The following is a 23,160-nucleotide window of genomic DNA, read 5'->3' as shown; positions in this document are numbered from 1 at the left end:
GTCACTACTTTCTTAATTAAGATTCACCTACGAAATCACTCAGAACAACAATTATCGAGTCTTCGAAACTTTATTCATCACCTCGATCTTCCCCTTCTGCCAAAGCCACCCCTCCACGCGGATGAAAGCGGTGTATGGTGAGTTTTAATTAACGTTTAGGAGCACGATTTCGAGACCTCTGCCAACACCCTCTCGAAACACCTCGTGCGACTGGCGTGGCCCTCGACGTGAATAAATTAAGAGGACACGTGCCCTTTGACCCTCGAGATCGAAGACAGGCCGGTTACCCGCAACTAGGGGTTATTAGGGGGATGATCGACAAGAGACGAAAATTCTTCCCTTTGAGACAATTCTCTCTCGATTGTCCTCTCGTTGAAACGTCTCGAGCATATCTTGTAAAATATCTTGTAAAATATTGCGAGATTGCAAACTTTTTACGAAAAGCCCTTAATTTTTCGTATGCAAATTTTGTTAGAAAATTATGTCTTTCTTCGACGAATCAAACAATATACATATATAATAACAAATATACAAGGAATTCTTTTCGCAAAAGAAAAACTTTGGAATTTCTCATCATGTATAATCTTTTTAGTAAAGTTATACTATTTTCTTTCCTCTGTTCCAAACAGTCTTATTCTTTATTCTTCTTTATCCTCATTTGCCTTAATGAAGCAACAAGATTTCCAAATATACCCCATTTCCATGTTCTTCAACGAATCCGAAAAAAAAGACAATTTCCTCTTTTATCTACGCCTTCATCGCCAATTAAATCGGTCATCGGTTATATAAATAGAAGCTCCTGTCATCCGGAGCGCGAGTCGGATTTCGCAATTGGCCGCGAAACTGGATCCAGTCCAGCCATACTTGGACTCTCGTCAGCCACGAGACTGATTACTTTAATCGTTTCGCGGAACAATCCGAGCTCTCTCACCTTTCCTGCTCCATCCGGATCCAGCTTCAAGGAAGAAACGAGCGATTAACCCCTAAATCGATACCCCAAACTTCTCAAATTTTTAATCGGCTACCAAGTGTTTAATAACGATTTAAAAAAATTAATATTTACAATATTTATCGATGTCGTCTCCTGTTTCATTTGAAAGCAAGAGAGAAAAACATTTTACGATCTTGAAATTATACGAAAGCAGTTTCTGAAGTAGTTTCGAAAATTAATCGACACATCTATCGAGTTATGCAAAAGTGTTATACTCACCATCTCGGAGGCGGCCGCCGACTTCACTTCCGCCAAAAGGGTCGCGGCCGGTGACAGATAAGTTTTGAGGAAGTTCTCCAAGTTGCCGTGATAAGCGCACACCAGGATGTCCCGGGCCTGCCTTATCAACAGATTGATAACACCATCGCCGTAAATCGGGCCGAGCAAGTTCCGGACCAGCGATGCGACGTCTCCGCGACCCTGCAACACAGCGCTCCTTTCACGTGTCTGTTTACCAGGGGAAACGTTATTATGTACATCCGAGTGACAGTGGAAGCCTTATCTGAACAAGATCGCGAGGATGTGGAAGGGGAAGGGAGGGTTCGGTAAACGAAATTAATTTCGAGGCTCGCGACAGGCGGTGGAGTGCGATGTTGATGGCGCTGCGTTTGTAAATCTTATTTTTTAATAATCTATAATCGATCGAAACAGTGTTGGTAACTGATCAATGTGAAAAGAATTACAATTGCAAACGTTTTTGCATCAATGAAATTTGTACGTTGCGACATGGTACAAAAATTTATTGGTTAAAATTGTGGATCGATGAACTTTGTTTCTTCGTTTATCATAGTGATTGTTAGATTCACTTACATCTCTCGTATAAAAGTTTCATTGAAAGAATGTTAAAATTCAAAGTTGAAGAATTTCTTTTTTTCTTCGTTCTCACGACCGTTGCGAGAATATTCATTAAAGATTTAATTAAACGGTTAGATTAAACAAATTTCCTAAATAAATATCACATATTATTCAAGAAGTTCAATCAATCTCCTTTTGTTAATATTTTGAGAATTAAAGAAAAAAGATATATAAAAGATAAGTCAAGAACGTTGGCGTTAAATCTGCCATGATAAAAAAAAATTTGACGTGGATAACAAGTTTGGTAACCTGTGCAACTCCTCCGTTCGTACAATTGAATTCAGGCCTAATCCAGGAACACGAAATTAATTTCAGAAAACAATTGATAATTGAATATACAATCCCCATTACCGCTAATGAACGGTATAATGGCTGGCAAAGGTCGAGATAGTTGCATTGTTAATATTCAGCACTTATCACGGACGCAGCAGCACAATGCACGCGTTCTTATCTCCTTATTGTAGCCCCGTGATAAATGAACGAATACCAAGAGATTATTATTACTACCTGGTGGTAGTGTGGGCAACCACAGGCCGAACTAGATTAATTCCACCAGATAGCCGATAATTAATTACATTGTTGCCACTTGTCTTCTTCTGAATATTTATTATTAAGATCGCGGAATACGCAAAAGAACGCAGTGGAATTTAAAGTATGCCGAGCAATTTTTAAAACTCCCTGTCTTTTATTAAAGTAATAAAATTAAATTAATTTAAATATGTAAAAAAATTAGAGTGCGTTTATATATATGTTTATAATGCTTTTGCATGTTTGAAATTAAAATGGCGGATTATGAACAATTACATTTGAATAGCGAATAAGTGCTCAAGCAGTCATTTCTTCCCCTTGAACGAACGATATTTTAACTTTCGTTTCTTTTCATAAATGTTATTTTCCATTTGACAAAATTCGAAGAATATTCCATTTAAAATATAGACGCAATTTATAATCAAATCTACAACATGAATTCTTCGATTACGCAACATCTTGGGTTTCCGCGTTCCCAGAAGCGTTTTAACGTGAACTACGGTTCCGGAAAAGGGAAGCGCTCGCGAGAGGGACGACAACCGAGGTAACGGTCCCAAGTCCTCTTCCATATTGTTATGGAATCATGGCTTACGCCATAAGAATCTGTTATCGACGTCGATCTCCCCCAACGGTGAGAACAAACAAGGGGGAATAAATTGAATTTTATGCCAGCACCCGTTCTGGACTTTCAATGAACTCTGGGAACTTGTTTTTCGGAGGAGGAAGATTAATTCGATGAGCATCGACGCCTTCGTTTCTTCTTGTTTGTCTTCTCCCTCTTTATGGGGTGTATGCAAAGTGTACCGAATACATCCGGTTAAATTTGAATTTTTTTTTCGTCCTTAATAATTGTACTCGCGTAGTATATATATTTTTGGAACAGAATAACAAAAATATATTCTAAATATTTTAGCAAATAAAAGTTATAAATTTAATAATTATACTTTTAACTAACAATTTTCTTCGTCGTTCTATTAATTCAAGTTTAACCTTAATTCCAAATAACAAGAGTGTAATTGAACAAATCTAACAGGACGACATTTAAAACTTTTCCTTTTCCTGCCGAAAATGAACGAATGAAATCGTACAGCGAGAAATCATAAATCAAATGCAAACACCTTCGTTCAACGTTCGTCGACGCGAATCGAGGCGATCCAGTTCGTCCTTTTCGCCGAGCAACTCCAGACACACTTTTCGGACGTGGAGGGGAGCGCTGTTGCTATCCGCTGGAGGATCGCTCGGCCGGATGCCCGAGCGGACAAGTGGCATGCGTCCTCCCTGCGGCGATGTGGGTGCATTATATCGGCGCGCGTCGTTACACCGGGCTGCATTAAACATTGTGGTTTAACGGCCGCTCGAGCGATGTAACCATTATACACGTGCTCGCTCGCCCACGTGCTTCCGCCCCCATCCGCCTCGAGACGAATCGGGTCTTTTCGAAGGACACGCGAGGAATGTAAAATCGTGTAATTAGGATGAAGATTGTGGAATATCGATCTACTGAATTTACGATTTAAACGTGTATTTGATTTTTAATTAACAAATAAAATTGGGAATATTCGTGAAAGATAATGTTCACTGAAATACATGGTAAAATGGATTCATATATGCACTTCTTTTATGCAAAGTACGAATTTTTGCAGAGAGAAACGGCCTATCGATCGATAAAGAGAACAATTTCTAAAAACCTGTTACGCGTTTGTGCTACTTAAACGCGTGACATTTTCGATACTTTCGAAATGCATACGTTACAATATAATAAGTCGTGCTTCATACAAACGGTTCAACTTCAAAACCGCAAACAAGGTAAATCAAATAAATTCCATTCTCTCTTCAAACAATAATCTAAACAAGATCAAACAACCGGGGAGAAAGAAATCTGAATCGCAATTTACAATCTCTTACAATCGCCCGCGTTAAAGCTTATACGAATGACAGCCACTTCAATTTGTAATGTCCCCGATTACACGGTTCGAGCAACTGTTGCCGACCTCATAAACGAGTAGTATAAATCAGCTATTGTCTCGCTGGTGGTGCTCGCCGAGTATCGATAATTTAAAGTTCGCCAGACTCGGGCCCCGGGTTATACACACACACACACACACACGTATATATGCGTGTGTACAAGGATATTGGAATAACAGGGCTCGTCATTTCGGTGGGTATCATCGCTACCGATATTTGGCCGGTCGAAATTTATGGGGAAAGGGGTAAGTCGACGGGGCGCGTAAAAGGCTCGTTAGGGGAGGATTTCATGGGGATTCGCATAAATTAATCGTGGCCCACCGCGCGCAAGCGGTTTTAATCAGCCACATATTATGCTCGTATATCGTTTATTAATGCGTTCGCATTCACAGGGAGTAATTTATTTACCCTTCCCTGTGATTATACGTGATTTATTTTCGAATTGTGGCGAGGAGGATGGACATTTTTCTTTATGAATATTTATAAGAGAATCAAACAAATGTTTTTAAAAAATGTTTTGTTGTTTGATCTTCGCAAATTAATGTATGCATTTTAAAAATATTTAGAAACCAAAGAAAAAAGGGAATAACCAACTTCTCACGGATACTAATCGAATAACGCGCGCGCTAATCCTTGCCAGTGAAAAACTCTTGCCAGAAAACATCGTCCAATTAATTAATCGACCCGAAAGTGAGCGTTTCGATCGAAAGCCCAACAATTCATCCCGTCATAAACCGAATCAAAGGTACTTCAAACGAAATTCCCTGCCCTCGAAACTCCCCCACGGGTACAAGAGCCATCATCGATCGACAGCTCGCTCCAATCCGTTCGTTGTGTCTCGTCGCAGGTGAGGGGCGAGGAAGATACGACAGAAACAGAAAATGAAATCGTCAACCCTTGCCTTTTTCCATATACTGAACCGAGGGCGCTTGATTAGCCTCTTTGTTTAACCGGCCGCTTTGTCCAACAGCTTTGTGCCGGAGGAATATCTCTCAACGCCCACCAATTTGCAATGAATTTCGAGTTTGGTGGGTAAAATATAGCGATTTAAGGAAGTTGAAATCATCACTCGAAACGATCCAGAAACTAATTTTCCAAAAATTTTAAAAGCAAATATACATTGTCGTGAATCCATACGGATTTATCGTTTAAAAAAGCGAAAAAGTAAGGAAATTGTATTACGTAGGATTCATACTGCTTATCTCTCAAGTTTTTTCAGATCTCGACTTTTCAAAGCTCGTATTCTCCCGCCGTGAATTTCGCAACCGTGTCAATCCTCGTAGATTTGTCTTGGAGCGTGACATCGATCAAGGGCTCGAAAACTCGCGAGCCATGGGAATCTACGATGGTCTATAATGGAAACAATTGAAACGGAGTAGTGGGGAGAGATAGGCTGGCTGGAAGGCAACAGCGTAAGAAGAAGTTTTTTCCCCCCCTTCGGCCGAGAATAATACAGATCGTGAAAACATTTGTTACACGATCTACCCAACCAATCAGCCAGACGTCCAACCCATTCTCCGCGATGCGTGTCTAACCCATAGAATATAATTTAATACATTTATATAACTGACGGGTTATCACTCTCCCTGGCGTGTCTGACACTTCTTACCTGGCCTGTATTCCACGGATTACGGCCGATTCGCATTGGCTCGTTCCTTCCTTCCATTTTATCACGCTAAAATTTTTCCATTCTCAATGTATTTCGTTGACTCGTTGAAATTTCGAACGAATAAAACTTTTATCCTTATTTCTGTATTCGTTGATCTCGAAAAATTTTCAATTAAATTTCATCGTTTCGTTTCATTGTGAAAGAAAAAGAATTGAAAGTATCATTTACAAAACTGGGAATATTGGATATTGTAACGATATTATTGCCGGTATTATCGATTGTCAACGAGTTTGTTTCGAATAACAGAGTATGCGTTTTAAGACTTTACCCAGAGAAAGCTTATTAATAGATATAACTTGATATGAAGCTGGTTGAATAGCATTCGCATTATTACGTACATTCTAATAGAAATGTGTCCACTTAGCGACAACGGCACAACATCGACACTCCTGTCTACCGCTTCAATAGCAACCTAAATATTTTGCCTATCAAAGCATGATCGACTGCTCCTTGCACGGTGACAACGAGCGTTTGTTCACTTTATTTCGCGATGAAATATAGTATAGTGATGTCTTGCTACGTGTACAGACAACTGAAAGTTGCTCGCGCTGTTAAATGGATGATAGTTGTTAATACCGGTCGGATATTCAAACGTTTGTGCTGGTTACACGAACGACGAGTTTTCAAGTGTCGATAAAAATTAATAGTTTAACGTTGCACAAATTTCAATTACAAGCATTTATCATATTTATTACCTAGTAGAATATTCAGATATCTTTTCATTTTTTGATGAAACGTCAATGTCCTATTTTTTAATTTATTTCTTGAAAGAGACTCTTCGTCGTAAAACGAAATTTGCGAATTAGTTGAATTTCCGTGTAAAACCACCGTAACGTATACTCGTCGTTACTTTAATATCCCTAAACTTGGGTCACAACCATGGTCTCGACCGCCATTTTTCATAAATATCAACAGACCGTGAGCCTAGCGTACAATAAAAGAATAGGAGCTCAGCCGATAAGCAGAACACGATACAGAAGGAAACTCGAATCGACCGTTATCCAAGATGGTGGTCGAGCAAATGTTCGTTAATGACACTCCATTGAGAGAGGTGGACAGAGACACTTTTTGCGAAACGTGATCGATCCACTTACTTTCGCCAATATTTTTCTCGATCTCGTTAGAAGAACGCTCCTAACCGGGCAGGGAACCCGTTTCGCATTCAAGGGACGAGACACGGTGTCGGTCGGTAATTATCGAAAAATGGAAAGAGAAGGAGACTCGGAAAGAGAGGGATACACGGTGTCGTTAATTAAATTGCCGAGAAAAGCCATCGGAAGCCATCGAGCGCGGTTGCACAATACACCAGAAGCGCTCGGGATATCCATCAATGCTGCGTTGTTTGGGATCACGATAATGCAACGGATCACCGAGCCGAAGGAGAGAGAGTTTCTTCTCGAGCGCGAGAGGGTGGGGGAGAGCACGCGGGATGGAAACGCGCATTAATCAATCTCCGCACGTGGAAACCCGCGCTTGTCTGATGAAGTGTCTCTCGCTTACAGAAACGATAAGCTTTGCGAATTGCGGTTTTTCTAGCGGCGTGACTCGCGCGCACGTGTGACTCGTTAGAGGCGAGTTTTGCTTTTTCGAGTTCGTGAAAGGGATAGGAACGTTGACAATATTTCTGGATTATTTTATTATTATTATTTATTTTATGAGAAAATAAAAGACGATTCATTTTTATATTTTGGATTTTAGAGAGGTAGCAATGATCTTTCGAAGCTTTTTATAAATAACTTTTCAATGAGGATAATAGATTGCTTCGTCGACTTAGTTAAAAATTCTGTTTTCGATTACGCTAAAATTGTAAATAAGCCTCTCCAAAAATTATCTCCGAAAGATTATCTCTGAGAAAAGGATCAAAATTATTGTTCCACCTTTGCCGTAAATTTTCTCTCTCTTCGTTGCACTTTTTTTTTAAAATCTTGGAAGAAAAAAGGAAGGGACTTTCCCTCGACCCCCGCAGCGTGGAAACCAGCCGTCTTTGCCCATTGGTGGTCGTCTCTAACATGAAATATCGGTCGGTTGTCGCCGATATCTACCGTTGTAATCTGAGCGGAAACAAATCCTTGGAATGCACCGCGCAGATCGGATTGAGTCGTCGTCGCACGATTGCGATTACGCTCCAAGTCCACTCGTCGCGGATCGAAAGCATTGTCCCGTCGACGGAAGATTGTGTTCGACCGAGATAAAAGATCAATTTCAGATATCACAGTGATATATATTTGTTGTTTACAAGTTTTCTTTAAGTTTTCTAACTCTTTCATTACCAAACTTCTGCACAAGTATTTTGCGGATAAGACTTGCAAAAGCGTATTTCATTATCTCAGTAAAAGACATTTCATTAGCTCAAAGGTAATTATAAAAATATGCAATTAAATACGAAACATTCGGTGTTACAATTTACAAGCTATTTTTAAATTCAAAACACGCAACTCAAAGAAAAAAAATCGTTTGAAGTCGCGATATTTAATTCAAAAAATTTCGAATAATTAATTAATAATCTTCATAGATACACGATTTTGATAACCTATATACACTTCGATCCTCGAATAAATGATATTTCATTATCCCACTCAAAGACTATTGCAATATCCCCGGCCGGCCAACCACGTCAATTTGCGGTCGCGCGATTAATTCGTCGTTCCTCAAAAATGTCTCGAAGCAACATTGTAACGACGACGTTGCGGCGCCGATCCCGCAAAAATCTCTTCAACGCCATTACGCCGTGCACGTGACTCGCGCGATTGCATTAGGCAACGACGAAAGGAAGAAAGAGAGAGAGAGATCTCGCTCGACACGGTCGCGATATCGCTGACACCTCTCGACAATATGAGCGTGGAGAACGAATCGAGGAGAGGATTGGTTGGATCGTCGAGACGAAAGGGTGGACGGAAAGGTTTTTTATCTTTTAAATTTTAATCGAGCGATCGTAGGTTCTTAGAAATTCGTACAAGTTTATTCGTACGAAAGAGAGATAAACATGTTATAATAGAAGACTATAATTTTTATAAAACGTATTATTAATTAAAATATAAATGTAATTTTTCACTTATTTTGTAGATGTAATTTGTGTTATAAATGAAACGTTAACTCGATTATAATTATGAAAAATGTTGTTCGTATTAACAAACTTCTACTGTAGATCTAAATTTTTAACGAGTCTCTGATTAAATTTGAGTACACATATAACAAAATATCACTGTGAAATTGTATTGCAGAAATAAAAGCATATCCAATAAAATCAAGTTGGGGATGCGTGTTTTACTCACTCACTCTTAACAAAATCTGAAGCTTTCCTAACCTAACTTGTAATTCCAATAAACAAAATCTCTCCAATACATATATATACATATACACATAAGTTAGCCCCTTAACCTTAATTTAAATCAATCTTCACAATACGATTTGACGTAAAGTCAATCAATTCCAATTACAGAGATCTCGTGTTACAAAATTGAACGAGTGAAACCGTTCCCCTCCCCCTCCCGTCCAATTGTGTTTCCCGTGTGAACATGATGGAAAAACGGTAACCGACAACGTCACGCGCCAGTCATGGAATGCCGATGGCGGGTTATCGACGGTGGATATCAAGAATCCGACTTTCGCGCGCGAGCCAAACGAAAGAATCGGCGTCTGCGCAGGTCGCGGTGACGGGTCACGGCTGCGGCACCCTGTATATAGGACGGTGACGTCACCTCACCTACCGGAGCACAGTGTGTAAAATGCATCCGGTGGGTGTGTCGCTCCCATACCCTTTGTGACTCCTTGTGGCGCTACGAGCGATCAACCCGCGCCCGCGTCGCGTGAAACACAGGCCGCGAAAGGGACGGTAATCCGTTTCTATGGAATTTTTTTTTTTAATACGAAAAATTTGGAGGAGTTTGAATTTTCTGAATTTGTTAGAAGAGGCTTTTGTTGAAACGTTTCGGATCGAATAAATTTCGAATTCCTTTCGAAAAAGTTTGGAATAAAGTGCTGAGATCGACACAAAATTTCGGTACTGAGTCATTATTTTCAAGATACGAAAAAAATCTTCATTTGCTTCCATGAAAAATCGATATTATAATTAACTATTGCCCAAAATAACAGCAATTGTGCAACATCTGCGCAAATGCTTTTACCAGCGAATTAATGTTTTTCTGCTCTCGCTATCTTGCATTCGTCAAGTGTGTCTATACTCTTAAGAAGAATTAGATTTGTGGTGGAAAATGGAACATCCTATAAATAGATTCTATTCAATGACATAACAATTATATAGTGTAACGAACAATATTAACAATATCTGGATAAACATTAAACTCAATTGAAAATTATCGATACCTGAGAAATTAATAAAAATCGAGAATTTTAAATTTAAAATCAGAATCTTGTTTCCCCTATTATTTCTTCGAATTTCGCGTCAATCGCGATCTTTCGAAAGTGCAGTTAAAATTTCTATGATCAGATACGGGAAATAAAAAAATTATAACTTGAAAATTTCTACGATCTATCGTATAATTATTGTAGAAAGTATTTGAAGAACTACGACAAAAAAGTAATACGAATTTGATATAAAATATATACATCTTTAATTATAAATAAATATTTATCTGAAAGACTGTCTGGAAAATTTTCTACAATTCTTTCCATTTACTATTAACAATACTCCATAAGTATTAAAAAAAAGAAGAAGAGGAAGAGAAAGAAAGGAGGACAGATATTTCCAAGTAGAGGCAAATCTAAGAATGATAAGCTCGAACTCTTTACGTCAAGTTTGAAGTGGCTGTAATGGAAAATGATCTTAAATACGACGCAGAAAGGAATGTTAAGTGAAGAGCTACGAACGAAAGCACGTTTCTCGACAGTTTCTTTTTTTCCGTTTGGCATTGCACGCCAAATCGCGTGATGTGCCAATAATCGATCTTCGATTATATCTCAAACCCCCTTAAAATTAAAAAATTACTCTAATTGAACATTTGAACAACGATTATTTATCGAAATTAATGAAAATTTAAAAAACGCAATTGTAATTTATTTAAACCAATGAACCTTTCATTTTAGAAAATATTTTAAAAAACATTATTCGTAAAAACAAGGATTGGATATTTTTAGTTTCAAAAAAGGATGTGTAATAAATCGATATTATGGATTCGTTTTTCTAGTCGAACGAAATCGCGAGTCGAAAAGCTGGTCGCGCTAAACAAATAGGGGAAAGTTAAATAACGTGAGCGAGTAATAATGGAAACGCGACAGATCACACGAGACACTTATTTACCAGTCGATACTCCTCCCTTTCTCTCTCCAACCAATCGAAATATCGAGTATCCCAGCCGGCCGGCTGACAAGCGCGTAGAAAACGTGACGAAGAGCGGAAAAATTCGTTTGGTAATTACTGTAATTCACGATACGCGTTTCACGGTATCAACGACATTGCCAATTATGCTCTTAATATCGCGAGCGATTTCTGCGAAAATACCGTGCACGCGGCAATAAATCAAACGCCATCCGTGCCGTTTGCAAATTGGTGGTGTTGTGTGAAGTTACTGTGTAACCACTTTGAAATTATTTCACGCTTATTACAGGTTTCAACCGTAAAGATTCGAAATTTTTTCAATCCATCCGCCACTTTTCTTCTATCTTCCACATCGAAATCTTCAACTTTTAATCATTTTCCTCGATTATCATATTTATTAAATTGAAATTCCAAGTAAATAAGTATCGATGGAATTTTCAAAATTCATCCTGAAAAAAATCCTAACACCGTTGTTCGTGCGAATCCGCGCAATTGAGTTGTTTTTGCTGGAAACTGGAGCGGTTTACGCAACCAAAAATCGCAATATCGTCGAACATTGCAAGAGTGTCGTTAACTCGAAGGAAAATTGCCGCGTATATTACGTAAGATCGATCGAAAAAATCGCGAGTACGTTGAAAATTCCAAGCGAGAAACGATAATGGAGGGGTTGTGAACGACGCCATTTTACTTCTAGTCAATTTTTACTTAGAGATAAATTCAGAAAGATATTTTCGCTTCACATCCACTATATCTTTGTAATTTACAAATATAATACAATTTCGACTAAAAGTATTACTATTTTAAATAATAATCCTCCGAAAATTACTTTGGAATAACAACTTTTGCGATTCGAGTACATCCAAGTGGGCAATCTCATCCGATCTTTTTAACGTATTACGACATGTCGTTAAAAAATCACGAAATGTTCCCCAAACTTCCCCAAGATATCGTAATCCTTCTCTTTTCGTTCCATTACACTCGCGAGTATCCATTAGGATCGTGCCACTTCCTTATCCTCGAAAAAAAAGGAAAGAAACGAGCACATTTCACTCGCTTTCCCGACAAATCAACAACACCCACGCTATCGACCAATTTATCGATCGGCCGTGCGAAGATCGCGGGCAACAAGACCGATCCCTCCCGCAACAATCTCTTCAAAAACGTTTCCATGTTTATCCGCGTGGCTATCGGCGGATCGGGCGACAGGAACCGCTCCAGGCCGGGAAACACGCACCCCGTAAATCACGCTGGAGGCTCGCTCGCTCGTTGTCGTGCAACGTCCCGGCTGATGAACGAGTACAGCTTGCACGAGGGAGAGTCGGATTTCCTCGACAGGATTTTCCGCGTTTCGACGTCCGCGAGAGGACGAAGCTCGAGAATGAAGTAAGATAAAGCGTTTCTTGTGAAGATTAATTTGTATAAATGTATTCGATCGGTCGAATTTATTCGAATTTGTTTACGAATTTTTGGATTTTTCGCTGATTCAATTCCATTCTGTATTCTGTATTTCTGTGTGAACCATATACGAAGGAGGAGGAGAGAAAGAAAGGAAGAAAGGAGGAGGCAGGCGAGGGATAGACTTTCACCTCGCGCTTGGCACGATGATCACGAGGGATTGTAGATTGTGTGCCGCGTAAAAGAAAGGACAGCAAATCCCTATTTCTTTCCCATTGTTTTCTTATCTATTTTCTTTCGTTGTACTTCCTTCTCTTTGTTTCTCTTTCCAATATAGTCGTTTTGTTACTTTACCTGCGTTTCGATGTAGCAAATATTTGTCCATTGACTTTACATTTCTCCAAAAAACGAGTTGTCCTTCCTAAACGTCGATGTTTCAAGATTTCCTATTCAGAAATTGCAAGAAAATTATACCGTCCTTATTGAATCTCATTCCAGACTTACCTACACACATCACACTGTAAAAACCACGAATAAACTAAAAATATCCACTTTTTACCTCTTCTCTTTATTTTTTCACAAAATTATCGTGAACTGCGGTCGCCAACTTTCTCCATAACCGAAAAATAACGCTTCGAAAAACCAGTTGGTCGAATTATAAATTTCACCCATTCCAAATTTCATGGCGAGCAACTTCTTCCGAATCCGAGAATCGTTTCACGTAACTCTGGAATCGGATCCGCTTGAATTGGCCAGCCGCCGACCGCAAAAGTCTATCAACGAAGTCGCAATATCCACGGTTACGGGCAGAGCTGTCTCGATTCGAGTCGGCGAACGTGACCGACCCAGGAGATGGTATTAATTGCGCCCTTTAATTGCGCCGCGACGATTCGAAAGGATCGCAATTTAAAGGGAATCGGAGTCTCGTATCGTAACGAGGATCCAGCATTCAACGTACGAAAGGGGAGGATTTAATAATAGCGTTATTCGATGATTGAATCGAAGATCGGGGCTCGGCGATCGCGGTACCGTTTGAAACGAAGAATTAAGGAGATATTTTGTACGATGATTTTTTCAGATTGACGTTTGAAAAGATTAATTGTCGACCAGTTGGAAATGTAATTTTTAACATCAATATTCCGTTAATGAAAATTTATATATTCTTATATATTCTTACGTTCGAATGTATATCGATATAAATTGGTTAAATTGATTGAAAATAATTTATTAATGTTAAAATTACTATTCGCTAAAGCTCGATGAAAACGGATATGAATAAACGATACGATCGTTTCCGACGTAAATTCGATCCAGAAAGGGAAAAGTAATCTTCGTATCGAGCATCAAAGTTACGCTACGAGAGCAAGGACGCATCCATCATTGGCGAATAATTAACCGAGGCCACCACCCAGGTAGCGTTCGTGTTCGCTAATAAGAAGACGTACAAGTTGACCGATGCACGTGAGCGCGGCTCGTCCGCATTATTAATCAACATCCTCGGGGTCAAGGGGACTCGAGGAATCGTGATAAATCGCGACGCGTTTTCGAGGCCGCAACCAAGAATAAGCATTAGCAAGGTGACCGAATGTGTGTCTTGTTACAATTATTTTAATATAAAAGTATAACATTATTTCATTTAAGAATGCATTTTCGAGTAAAATCGAGTTCGAAAGCAGTCCAATATAAAACCTTAAATATTTCGATTCTTCTTACCATCGAGTCATTTAATTATTCTATTTGATATATACGATCAAATAAACGGGTTTGAAAAAAAAATCTCTTTAAATTTCCACGGATAAATCTACGTATTTCTCGAATCTTGACCACCAAGAAGAAAGAGACGATATAATATATCAACTCGAATCGGAGCGAGAGATCAAGGTTAACCGTCACCATCAATTATCTTAATTATTTTCACGTTTCATATTTTACCGTAGGAATTCGTACAGCGATAACGTCAATAAGATAACAGGAATAACTTTGACCGGAACGCGAGCTCGAATCTCGCTCTCGTTCTGCGGCCAAGTATCTCGCGTGGAACTATGCGCGACTCCTGCGAGTATGCAACGCGGCGGGTAATTAAACGACGCGCTAATTAATCGAGGACGCGACGCAACGGAACAGAGATAGTGGAAGAACGATGTCCCGGGACGATCGCATCTTTACGTCTTAATTTGAGTGGACTCGATTGGTATGATCGTTAACGAGGCATTTGCCTTTTTTCTTTTCCTTCTTTTTTTTAACATCGGATTCCTGGAATGAAATTTCTTCCAGATGATATCTGCTTGCAATTGATATTCTTCGAGAGAATATTCAGAGTATTAGTATTATTACGCGTTGAGAAATTTAAATTTTACGTTGAATTTTTTTTAATCGAAAAATCTTCTGCGTGTAACGATAAATATTTGTATTAGGAAAAGAATTTAATTCTCTCCCAAAAAAGAATGGTAATATGTGATTAGATATTTCTCGTGCTTTCCAGATAAGTACACTACTTACACATAGTAACCAGTAACCGGCTTTCGACACGAAAAATGAAAAGCGGGACGGGACGACCAGCCGCAAAGCGTCAAGGTGACGTTATCTCTGACACGGTGCTCTGCCTACTTGCGTACAAACGGTTGATTCGCGTGGGTGGCGTGCGAATTTCTCGTCCTGCCAGCCAATCCTCCCCTCTCACCACGCCTTATCTATCCCGCGGGATATTTGAACGAGGGACGAGCGTTATCGGGATGGAAACGCGCCTTGGATAATTCCGCCTTTCCACCTCCTGAAACGCGTCCCTGAAACGCGTGAAAGCGAGTCTAAAAGCGACGAAATCAATCTGTTGCCTCTTGTTAAACCGGCCGGTGTTTCTTTTTTTTAAATTTAGTTACGCGTCGCTAGGGAGTCGATTCGCTTTCACGCGCGAATTTTTTACAAACGTGTAATATGCCTGATTACACACACCGTGTATACGATCGTCGGTGGCGCGCGAGTGGATGGATGGTGTTTGGAGGTTAGGTTATCCGGAGAGGTGGCCGACCTCTCGATGGAAGAGAAACCCTGACATTTACAACGCTTTATCTTCAGCCAAGCTCGTTAACGACGATATTTTGGATTTGTATCTCTTTTCTTCTTCCTTTTTTTGTTTTTTCAAATATATTTGATAAGTAAAGTTAGTAACTTGTCTGCTTTTAGAGGAAGGATTTGTATCGTAGAGTGTAATTTATTTTTCTCCAACAAGGATTTATCTTAAAGAAAATGAATGGAACTTGCGAAACTAATTTGTAAAATTTGTTCTTTGAGGAAAAAGCGAAAAGGAGTTTCTTATTAGAGAGAATGAGTGTAAACGTAGCAAGAGGTTATGTTGGATCGTATAGTGAAGTTATAGTAAATTGATTAAAATTCATCGCAACTATACGACAATAAAAATAGATAGCTTTAATTCGTTATTACCCTCTTCCTGCAAAGAGATTCAAGATAAGACGTGATTCGACCCTAGAAGCTATGAACGAGAAGATTAATTTGATAAGCTATTAATAAGAACCACAATGATTCCCCCATCGCATTTATCTCCCTTCATCGAGTAATTAAACTCTATACATTATCCCAAGCTATTCTAAATTGGTGATATCAAATTACCCCAAAAACCTCTACACTTAATAATCTACCACTTCTCCCTTCATTTATCATCCCCACGAATGATTCTTATTCCGTACGATTAGAAAAGATGATACGACTATGATATAATAAAATGGAAATACGATTATTTTTAAGTAATATTTTTAAATGATAAAGTTACGACAATAATGTTTCTAATGATTCTTATATTATAATATAACACAATTATATCAAATCTCGATCAGGAAGCTTTAGTCACGATTAACTTTTCTTCACAATCAAATTATTGTCATCGACAACGGAAAGGCTGATTCGATTTATAAAAATTTACGTCTAACTCTACCTCCTAACCTCGCCTATCGCAGACGAGCAAGCGGAAGCCAAGCGGCTAACGGAATCCCCACTTAATAATAAACCGAAACGCATGCGCACGAGAATCCAATCCACCAACGTTCCACACACTGTTGAAAAGAAAGATCGAGCGCTCGGCCTAGGAGAGCCTACCTTACCTACCGTACCAAGCCGTAGATTCGTGTGATAAAGACCGTAACGCGCTTGGTCAGGGGCGCATTGTGCGTGTCGCCTGTTTGGACAGCACAGTAAGCGCGTTCTGTCAGCGGCGCGCGAGCGCTCATCGAGCGGAACAAGCGCGGTGCCTTTTGCAAAACGGCAGCCGCCGCTCGCGTAGGTGGAAACGCTCGAGGCCCGCTTTGAGGCCGTGTCCCGTAACAGGCTAACTTCATGCAAATCAGAGGGGGACACCGAGATGGAAGGACTCGTAGCTTTACCCGCCTATCGTCCGTGGTTTCTGCAGGCCGCAAACGGTACGCTTTCCACGCTCGGGGACGAGGAAATGGAAGTTTCGGGGATCGATGGGAGGATAGATCGTTCATTTGTACGAAGTTAATGCGAACCAATTGTAAATAGTATGATAAAACCTAAAGATCATAAAACTGAAATATTTAGTTTTAATTTTGAGCCATGATATGTTGCTAATCAACTGAATACTTTAATTCCTGTTGGAACAGGAATAATTATTGTTGCTGAAGTAAAGTAAGCTCGTGTATCAACATCTAATCCAACAGTAAATATATGATGTGCTCAAACAATAAATCCTAAGAATCCAATTCCTAATATTGCATAAATTATTGCTAAATTTCCAAAAATTTCTTTTTTACCTCTTTCATTTATTACAATGTGAGAAATTAATCCAAATCCAGGTAAAATTAAAATATAAACTTCTGGATGACCAAAAAATCAAAATAAATGTTGATATAAAATTGATTCTCCTATTGGATCAAAAAATGAAGTGTTAAAGTTTCGATCAAATAATAATATTGTAATTGCTCCAGCTAATACTGGAAAAGATATAATTAATAAGATAGCTGTAATAAATACTGATCAAGGAAATAATGAAATTTGATCATAATTTAATGAGAAATTTTTTATTATTATAATTGTAACTATTAAATTTAATGATCCTAATTGATGAAATTCCAGATATATGTAATGAGAAGATAGAAAAAGTTTAATTTTTAGTTTGGCCACGGACTGGGAAGAAAAGATTAAATCAATGGAGGGGATAAAGTTAACGTGGAAAATTATATAAATTTAGATAATTTTTACTTAATTCTTGGTTTTATCTACGCGTCATATTTAGTGTCTACTCGTTTAACAGCGTAGTAAACGAAAAGTGAAGCTAGGAATAATATGTTGGAAATCTTTGATTAATTTGTAATTTCTATCATTATACAGAAGAGAGAAATAATAAATGCAAGATCGGAATTATTAGAATTTTGTGGAATAGTAGAATTCCATTTATCTAACCATATTATCATGAAAGTTTTATATAATTGGGATTCCTTTGGTTATTTACAATTTCTTACTTAAATAATAGAGTAATTCTGTATAGTAATTGAACAATATTCAAGAGTATTTAGAAATCTAGCATGGTCTATCGGTTTATGACAGTGAAATAAGTAGGAATTAAAGTTAGAAAGTTGAAGAATTTTTAAATGATCACGTTAAAACTGATGAGAGGTCGATATGACATGACAAGATTCGTACACTTGTAAGTACCAAGTTGATATTATAATTAAGAAGGATCAATGGAAAGTGGTATTTTTATCTACCATATCGACGAGAATCCAACTTGGAATCGCAACATGTTAACTTTTACAGCAAGCTGATACAACCTGATAAAACCTACAATTAGATAACCCGTTCAAATATTCTTTTATTATCTATTCTTTCAAGCATAGCAACAATAATCTCAAACTGCTTTCCAAGACATCATTCTAACGCCACAGATCGCAGACCAGTGTTCTTCAACCCTGTTTGTTCGCAATGCCTCCAGCGATTTCGAATGGTCAGACGAATTATTTAATCGTTGAGGAAAACACAGAGCAATCAATAAATTTAACGAAGCAAATTTAAACAAATCGTTCTGCCGTCAACTTAAACGAGCCTTAATAGATATATCTTGACAATTTTATTACGAATACGTGGACACACTACTTTTTGAGAAACACTGGGCCAAATTATCGATCGATTTTAACCAAGGTCGAATGAGTAAACATCATATTCTAACTTTCTCCAAACAGTGCCAACCAACTAGGCGACCGACCACCCATTAAAAGCCGAGTTGCTATCTCCCCTCTCCCTCCTCCCTCCCCCGAATACGAGTTCCCGAAATATACTTTCTCGATGGATTCAACTAGTTGCTCGCGACTCGGTTGACCCCTTTTCGATACGATGACGGGCACGTCGAGGAGGTTATCCTCCACTCCAGGTTGTATTAACGTCCGATCAACCGGCTTGTCGACGGAACACGGCACACTTGCACAGTGCATGAACGCAAACACACGCTTCCGTGGGCAAACACCGGCTCCTGACTAGGAAGGCCTAAGAAGAACTTTCATTTTCATTTTTCTGCCAGGCTCACCCACGTAATTTCTAAGGTAAAGTTTTTTTTTTAAAGCCACAATTTTATTTAGTTTTTGCAAGATTTCTTAAAGAAATTGTCTCGTGGACCGTAATGATTTAATTTAATTTATTTTTAGGGATAGATAGATTCGATATAAAAGGTAAGCTCGAATTAAAGAGACTTTTAATAACTTTTTTATTCGAACTTGTCGCAAATTGATATAAAGATTAAAAATATTCGAAACAATATTTTATGATTTACGTTCATTTTGGTATATTTCTTCAAAAATAAATTAAAAATACTTATTGATTAGATTCGAAACTCATAAGTTGGGATTTTTATTTTTTTATTCCGATGTTCTTGGAAATTCATCAAAGAATTTAAGGATTAAATATTGTTCCAACAGCGGAAACTGATTTTCTGCATCGATTATGGACTTTCACGATTGGAAGAAAGTTTCAGCATTTTTGAAGATCGAAAGACGAGGTATGTACGGGAGGGTGGGGTGAAGATTCTTGAGAAGGGGGCTCGTGGTGTCGATGGTATTGGGTATTGGTTCGATGTGTAGTGTTCTCGAATACATCCAAGTCAGCGCTAGACAAGACGACAAATATTGATCCTTGGGCAAGTCCGCTTCTATATACTTCTTCCTTTGACTTTTCGCTCGTAAAAACAAACTTTTCAGAATGGATACCGGGAAAACTTTCGATTATACTCCTTTGCACTTTATATTTACACGAAATTTGTCACGTATTCTTTGAAATTAACAAAATGAAGTATTCTGTAAGCGTAACTTCAGAAACGAATGTAGTATAATGAAATAAGAATTACAGCCATTTTTATAGTTCCAGTAAGTAATAATCTTCTATTTAAAAATCCTAAAAATAATTGATAATTTATCCAAATCTCGAAGAAATAAAAAGAAAGCTTGATTCGTTCATCTTCTGGTAATAAAAATAAACCTACCTACGGTCAATTAATCCCATTTAACCCAAAAAACGAGACTTATTTTAAACCCAGACCCAGAGCAGAGCGTAATTTAAATTTCTCCGCGAGACAGTGCGACGACGAGAACGAAGGATACCCCGTCATATTTGTATACGAGTTTTTGCCGGATGGAAACGGGGTCCGTTCGCACCAGGGGGGAGGGTGTTATCCCCCTATCCCGCAAGAGGATCTCGATTGAGCCGTCCACGTGGACGTCTTCACACACCGGGACGTCTGAGGGGCCTTTAATGAAGAGAGAGACATCCAAGATGTCGTAGCGGCTGACGGACTACAAGCGTTGCTAACGCGCCTGCTTCCCCGATTCCTCCGATCCTTCCTATCCTCTCAGACTTTCCAGAGAGGCGCAGAGCGGTGGATCTCCCCGGCTTTCTTTGGCGAGCGAACCGGTGAAGCGCGATCAACTGGTCTCGCCAGGTGCTTTCTACCGGTCACGCCAGCCACCACGGCCGAGCTCGGGAGAAAAAAAGGAGGAGAGAAGAGCCGCGGAGGATGGGTAAAAAGCGCGAGTATCTTATTGCACGCGAGAGAGCGAAGGGGGAGGAGGGTCGTCCTTCGACGAAAACTGCTTTCGCCCGAGACTTCAGATTCAATCAACTTTTTCGGGTCGGCTCTTTATTAACTCTTCGTTTAACCTTGCGGTCTCCTTTGACCTCAAAGGGGAGGACACCGATATACTTGAAGATTTCCTCGAGTGGAATCTGGGAAATCGTACGTACAAGGGAGAGAAGTACTTTGTCAATCATACGTAGGAGATAGGAGAATTGATGGTGGCTTACGTGAAAGTTTCGATAACTTCCAGTTTCTATTGATTAGATTAAAAAATTCAAGTTAAGTTATCTTTTAAATAAATAATTTCTTTTATAAATATATCTTATATATATATATATAATATATAATATATATCGTATCGTGTTATTATTATAATTTCAAAACGTAGCTTTTAAGTTTGTAATTGCATTACGACACATTTCGTGTATCTTCATATATACATTTAGCAACAAAAAGAACAATAAACAGAAATAAAAAACGATCGTTGGAGCAGGAAAATGTCATCCTCGTTGAGGAAGAGGAGGCTCCGACCGTGGGATGTGGGTCGCAGGGTGTGATGGTCTTGGAAAAAGCGCGATGGATGGCGACGACACCGCGTCGCCGACGTAATGACCGTCCATTACTTAATACCCGTGACTGCACACACGGGACCTGATGATTTTCAGCACGGTGTATAACCTACTGTACGGAGCGAAGCGGCAGTCGGTCACGTCTCGGCTGCCAGCCGACTGTTTCGCGACCGAAAGAGCGCGGGACGAGAGAAGAATCGATGCAACGGTGAGAAATTATTGACGGATGGATCAGAGAAGGGTATGAGGTTCGAAAGAGATGTCGGTTTCTTTATTTTGTTCTTGGATGACTATTCCGTTGCGTAGGTGATATTTAACCTATTTCGAAGAAGAAGGTACGAGGAAAAATTTCTTATGGCTCAAAGAAAGTCGGCAGACCTGGTAGTTACATTGAAATATCGATTTTTGGGGAACAAGCTAATAAGGATTATCTACTATGCATGGTATGATTACATGAGTTATAGTTCTAGAGTCCAGTTCTTGCTGTAACGTGGAGAGTAAATTAATAGTTGAGATAAGAAAAAGTCAATTAGATACAAATCTGTGAGTATTTAAGGACAAAAAATTTCTTGTGGCCAGAAAAATGTATATAGAGCAAAATAATGACCGATTACACTAACATTTTTTAAAGATTCAAAATTTTTAAAAAAACATAATCGCTCTATATTATAGTACAATATCTATGATTTAGTCGTAATTATGGAATCATTTTTCTTAGAGAGTGAGATGGATAACAAAATTAATCAAATATAAATTTTTTCTTCTTCGAAGGAAAAGTGTGACTATACATATATATCCAAGGAACTATTATATATCCATGTGTCGAGTTATTCCAAGTGGTATAGCATGATGAAAATAGGCTCGCTGATAGTAGTTAGGAGCGAATAACTGCTGTTGCGCCGAGTTGTGACAGAAGAAAAATAACGTAAACGATCGATGCTTCTTGCAGAACTCGCACTGTTATTGATTTATTTAAATTCTCTTTCCACGATAATATCTTTATTTTCTCTAGAACAAATGCATTTACATTCGTATCCTTTTAATTCGAGAAAACAAAACGTTATTACTGCAAAAATAATGAGACAATTAACATTTACCTCTCTCCTATCCTGCTTTCCTTCCTTATTCCAAAACTGCACATACATTTTTGCGCGATACAGCAGTGTTTGGAAAAATATTGCACAAGAGTGGCGAGCTTTCGACAATCGCGTTCTCAACGAACGTTTGCGTAGAGCAGCGCGGGTGCATTCGTGATCGATCGTCATGATTCATCGGGCCTGTTTGGAACGGAATATGGGTTACACGGAGCCGAGGCGGTCGTGGCATGGAAATAGAATCACGCAACGCTTGTCCTAAATCCGGAGCATGTCGTTCTTCACTGCGAAACACACGAAAGCCACGGTGGGTAAGGGAACGGGCGCTGCTGCCTGGTCGGCCATTAATCGACCGTATCCTTTAATCCCTCAGACGTGTACAGCCGTAACCGTTCGTGGCAGAAGAAACGCCGACTCCGATGCCTTCCCCTTTGTTCCAACTCGAGACTTCCGCACAAAGCACCACGGAGCGAATTTGTACACTCGTTTCGAGTTTCTACTCTCTTCGTGTAGCCCGATCGAGGAAATCTTATACGAGGATTCGGTTGAAAAGATCACAACTTTGATCGAGTTCAACTTTTGAATATATATATTTAAAAAAGACATTATTCAACTTTTTAAAATAATCGCTGGTTTCACGTTTTTGGATAAATTTTCGTTAATAATTCCGTAGATTCATTCATTCCGAAATTATACTTATAATATCTCTATTAAAAATTTCTCATTGTTGTTT

At 38.9% G+C, this 23,160-nt stretch overlaps 1 protein-coding gene across 4 annotated transcripts in view; it reads right to left on the bottom strand.

The window, feature by feature from the left end:
* Positions 1–23,160, bottom strand: part of LOC107999813 (puratrophin-1) — a 323,391-nt gene that overhangs the window by 254,926 nt on the left and 45,305 nt on the right. For all 4 annotated transcript variants that reach the window (XM_062073658.1, XM_062073646.1, XM_062073654.1 and 1 more), the window contains exon 3: positions 1,211–1,411. In XM_062073658.1, the coding sequence (XP_061929642.1) occupies positions 1,211–1,411 (201 nt within the window). The remainder of the gene's footprint in view (positions 1–1,210; positions 1,412–23,160) is intronic.

This window comes from Apis cerana, linkage group LG1 (genome assembly GCF_029169275.1).
Source record: "Apis cerana isolate GH-2021 linkage group LG1, AcerK_1.0, whole genome shotgun sequence".
In the NCBI taxonomy this organism is placed as follows: Eukaryota; Metazoa; Arthropoda; class Insecta; order Hymenoptera; family Apidae; genus Apis; species Apis cerana.
The sequence above is the reverse complement of the archived record's forward strand: the minus strand, read 5'-3'. Positions and strand labels throughout refer to the sequence as shown.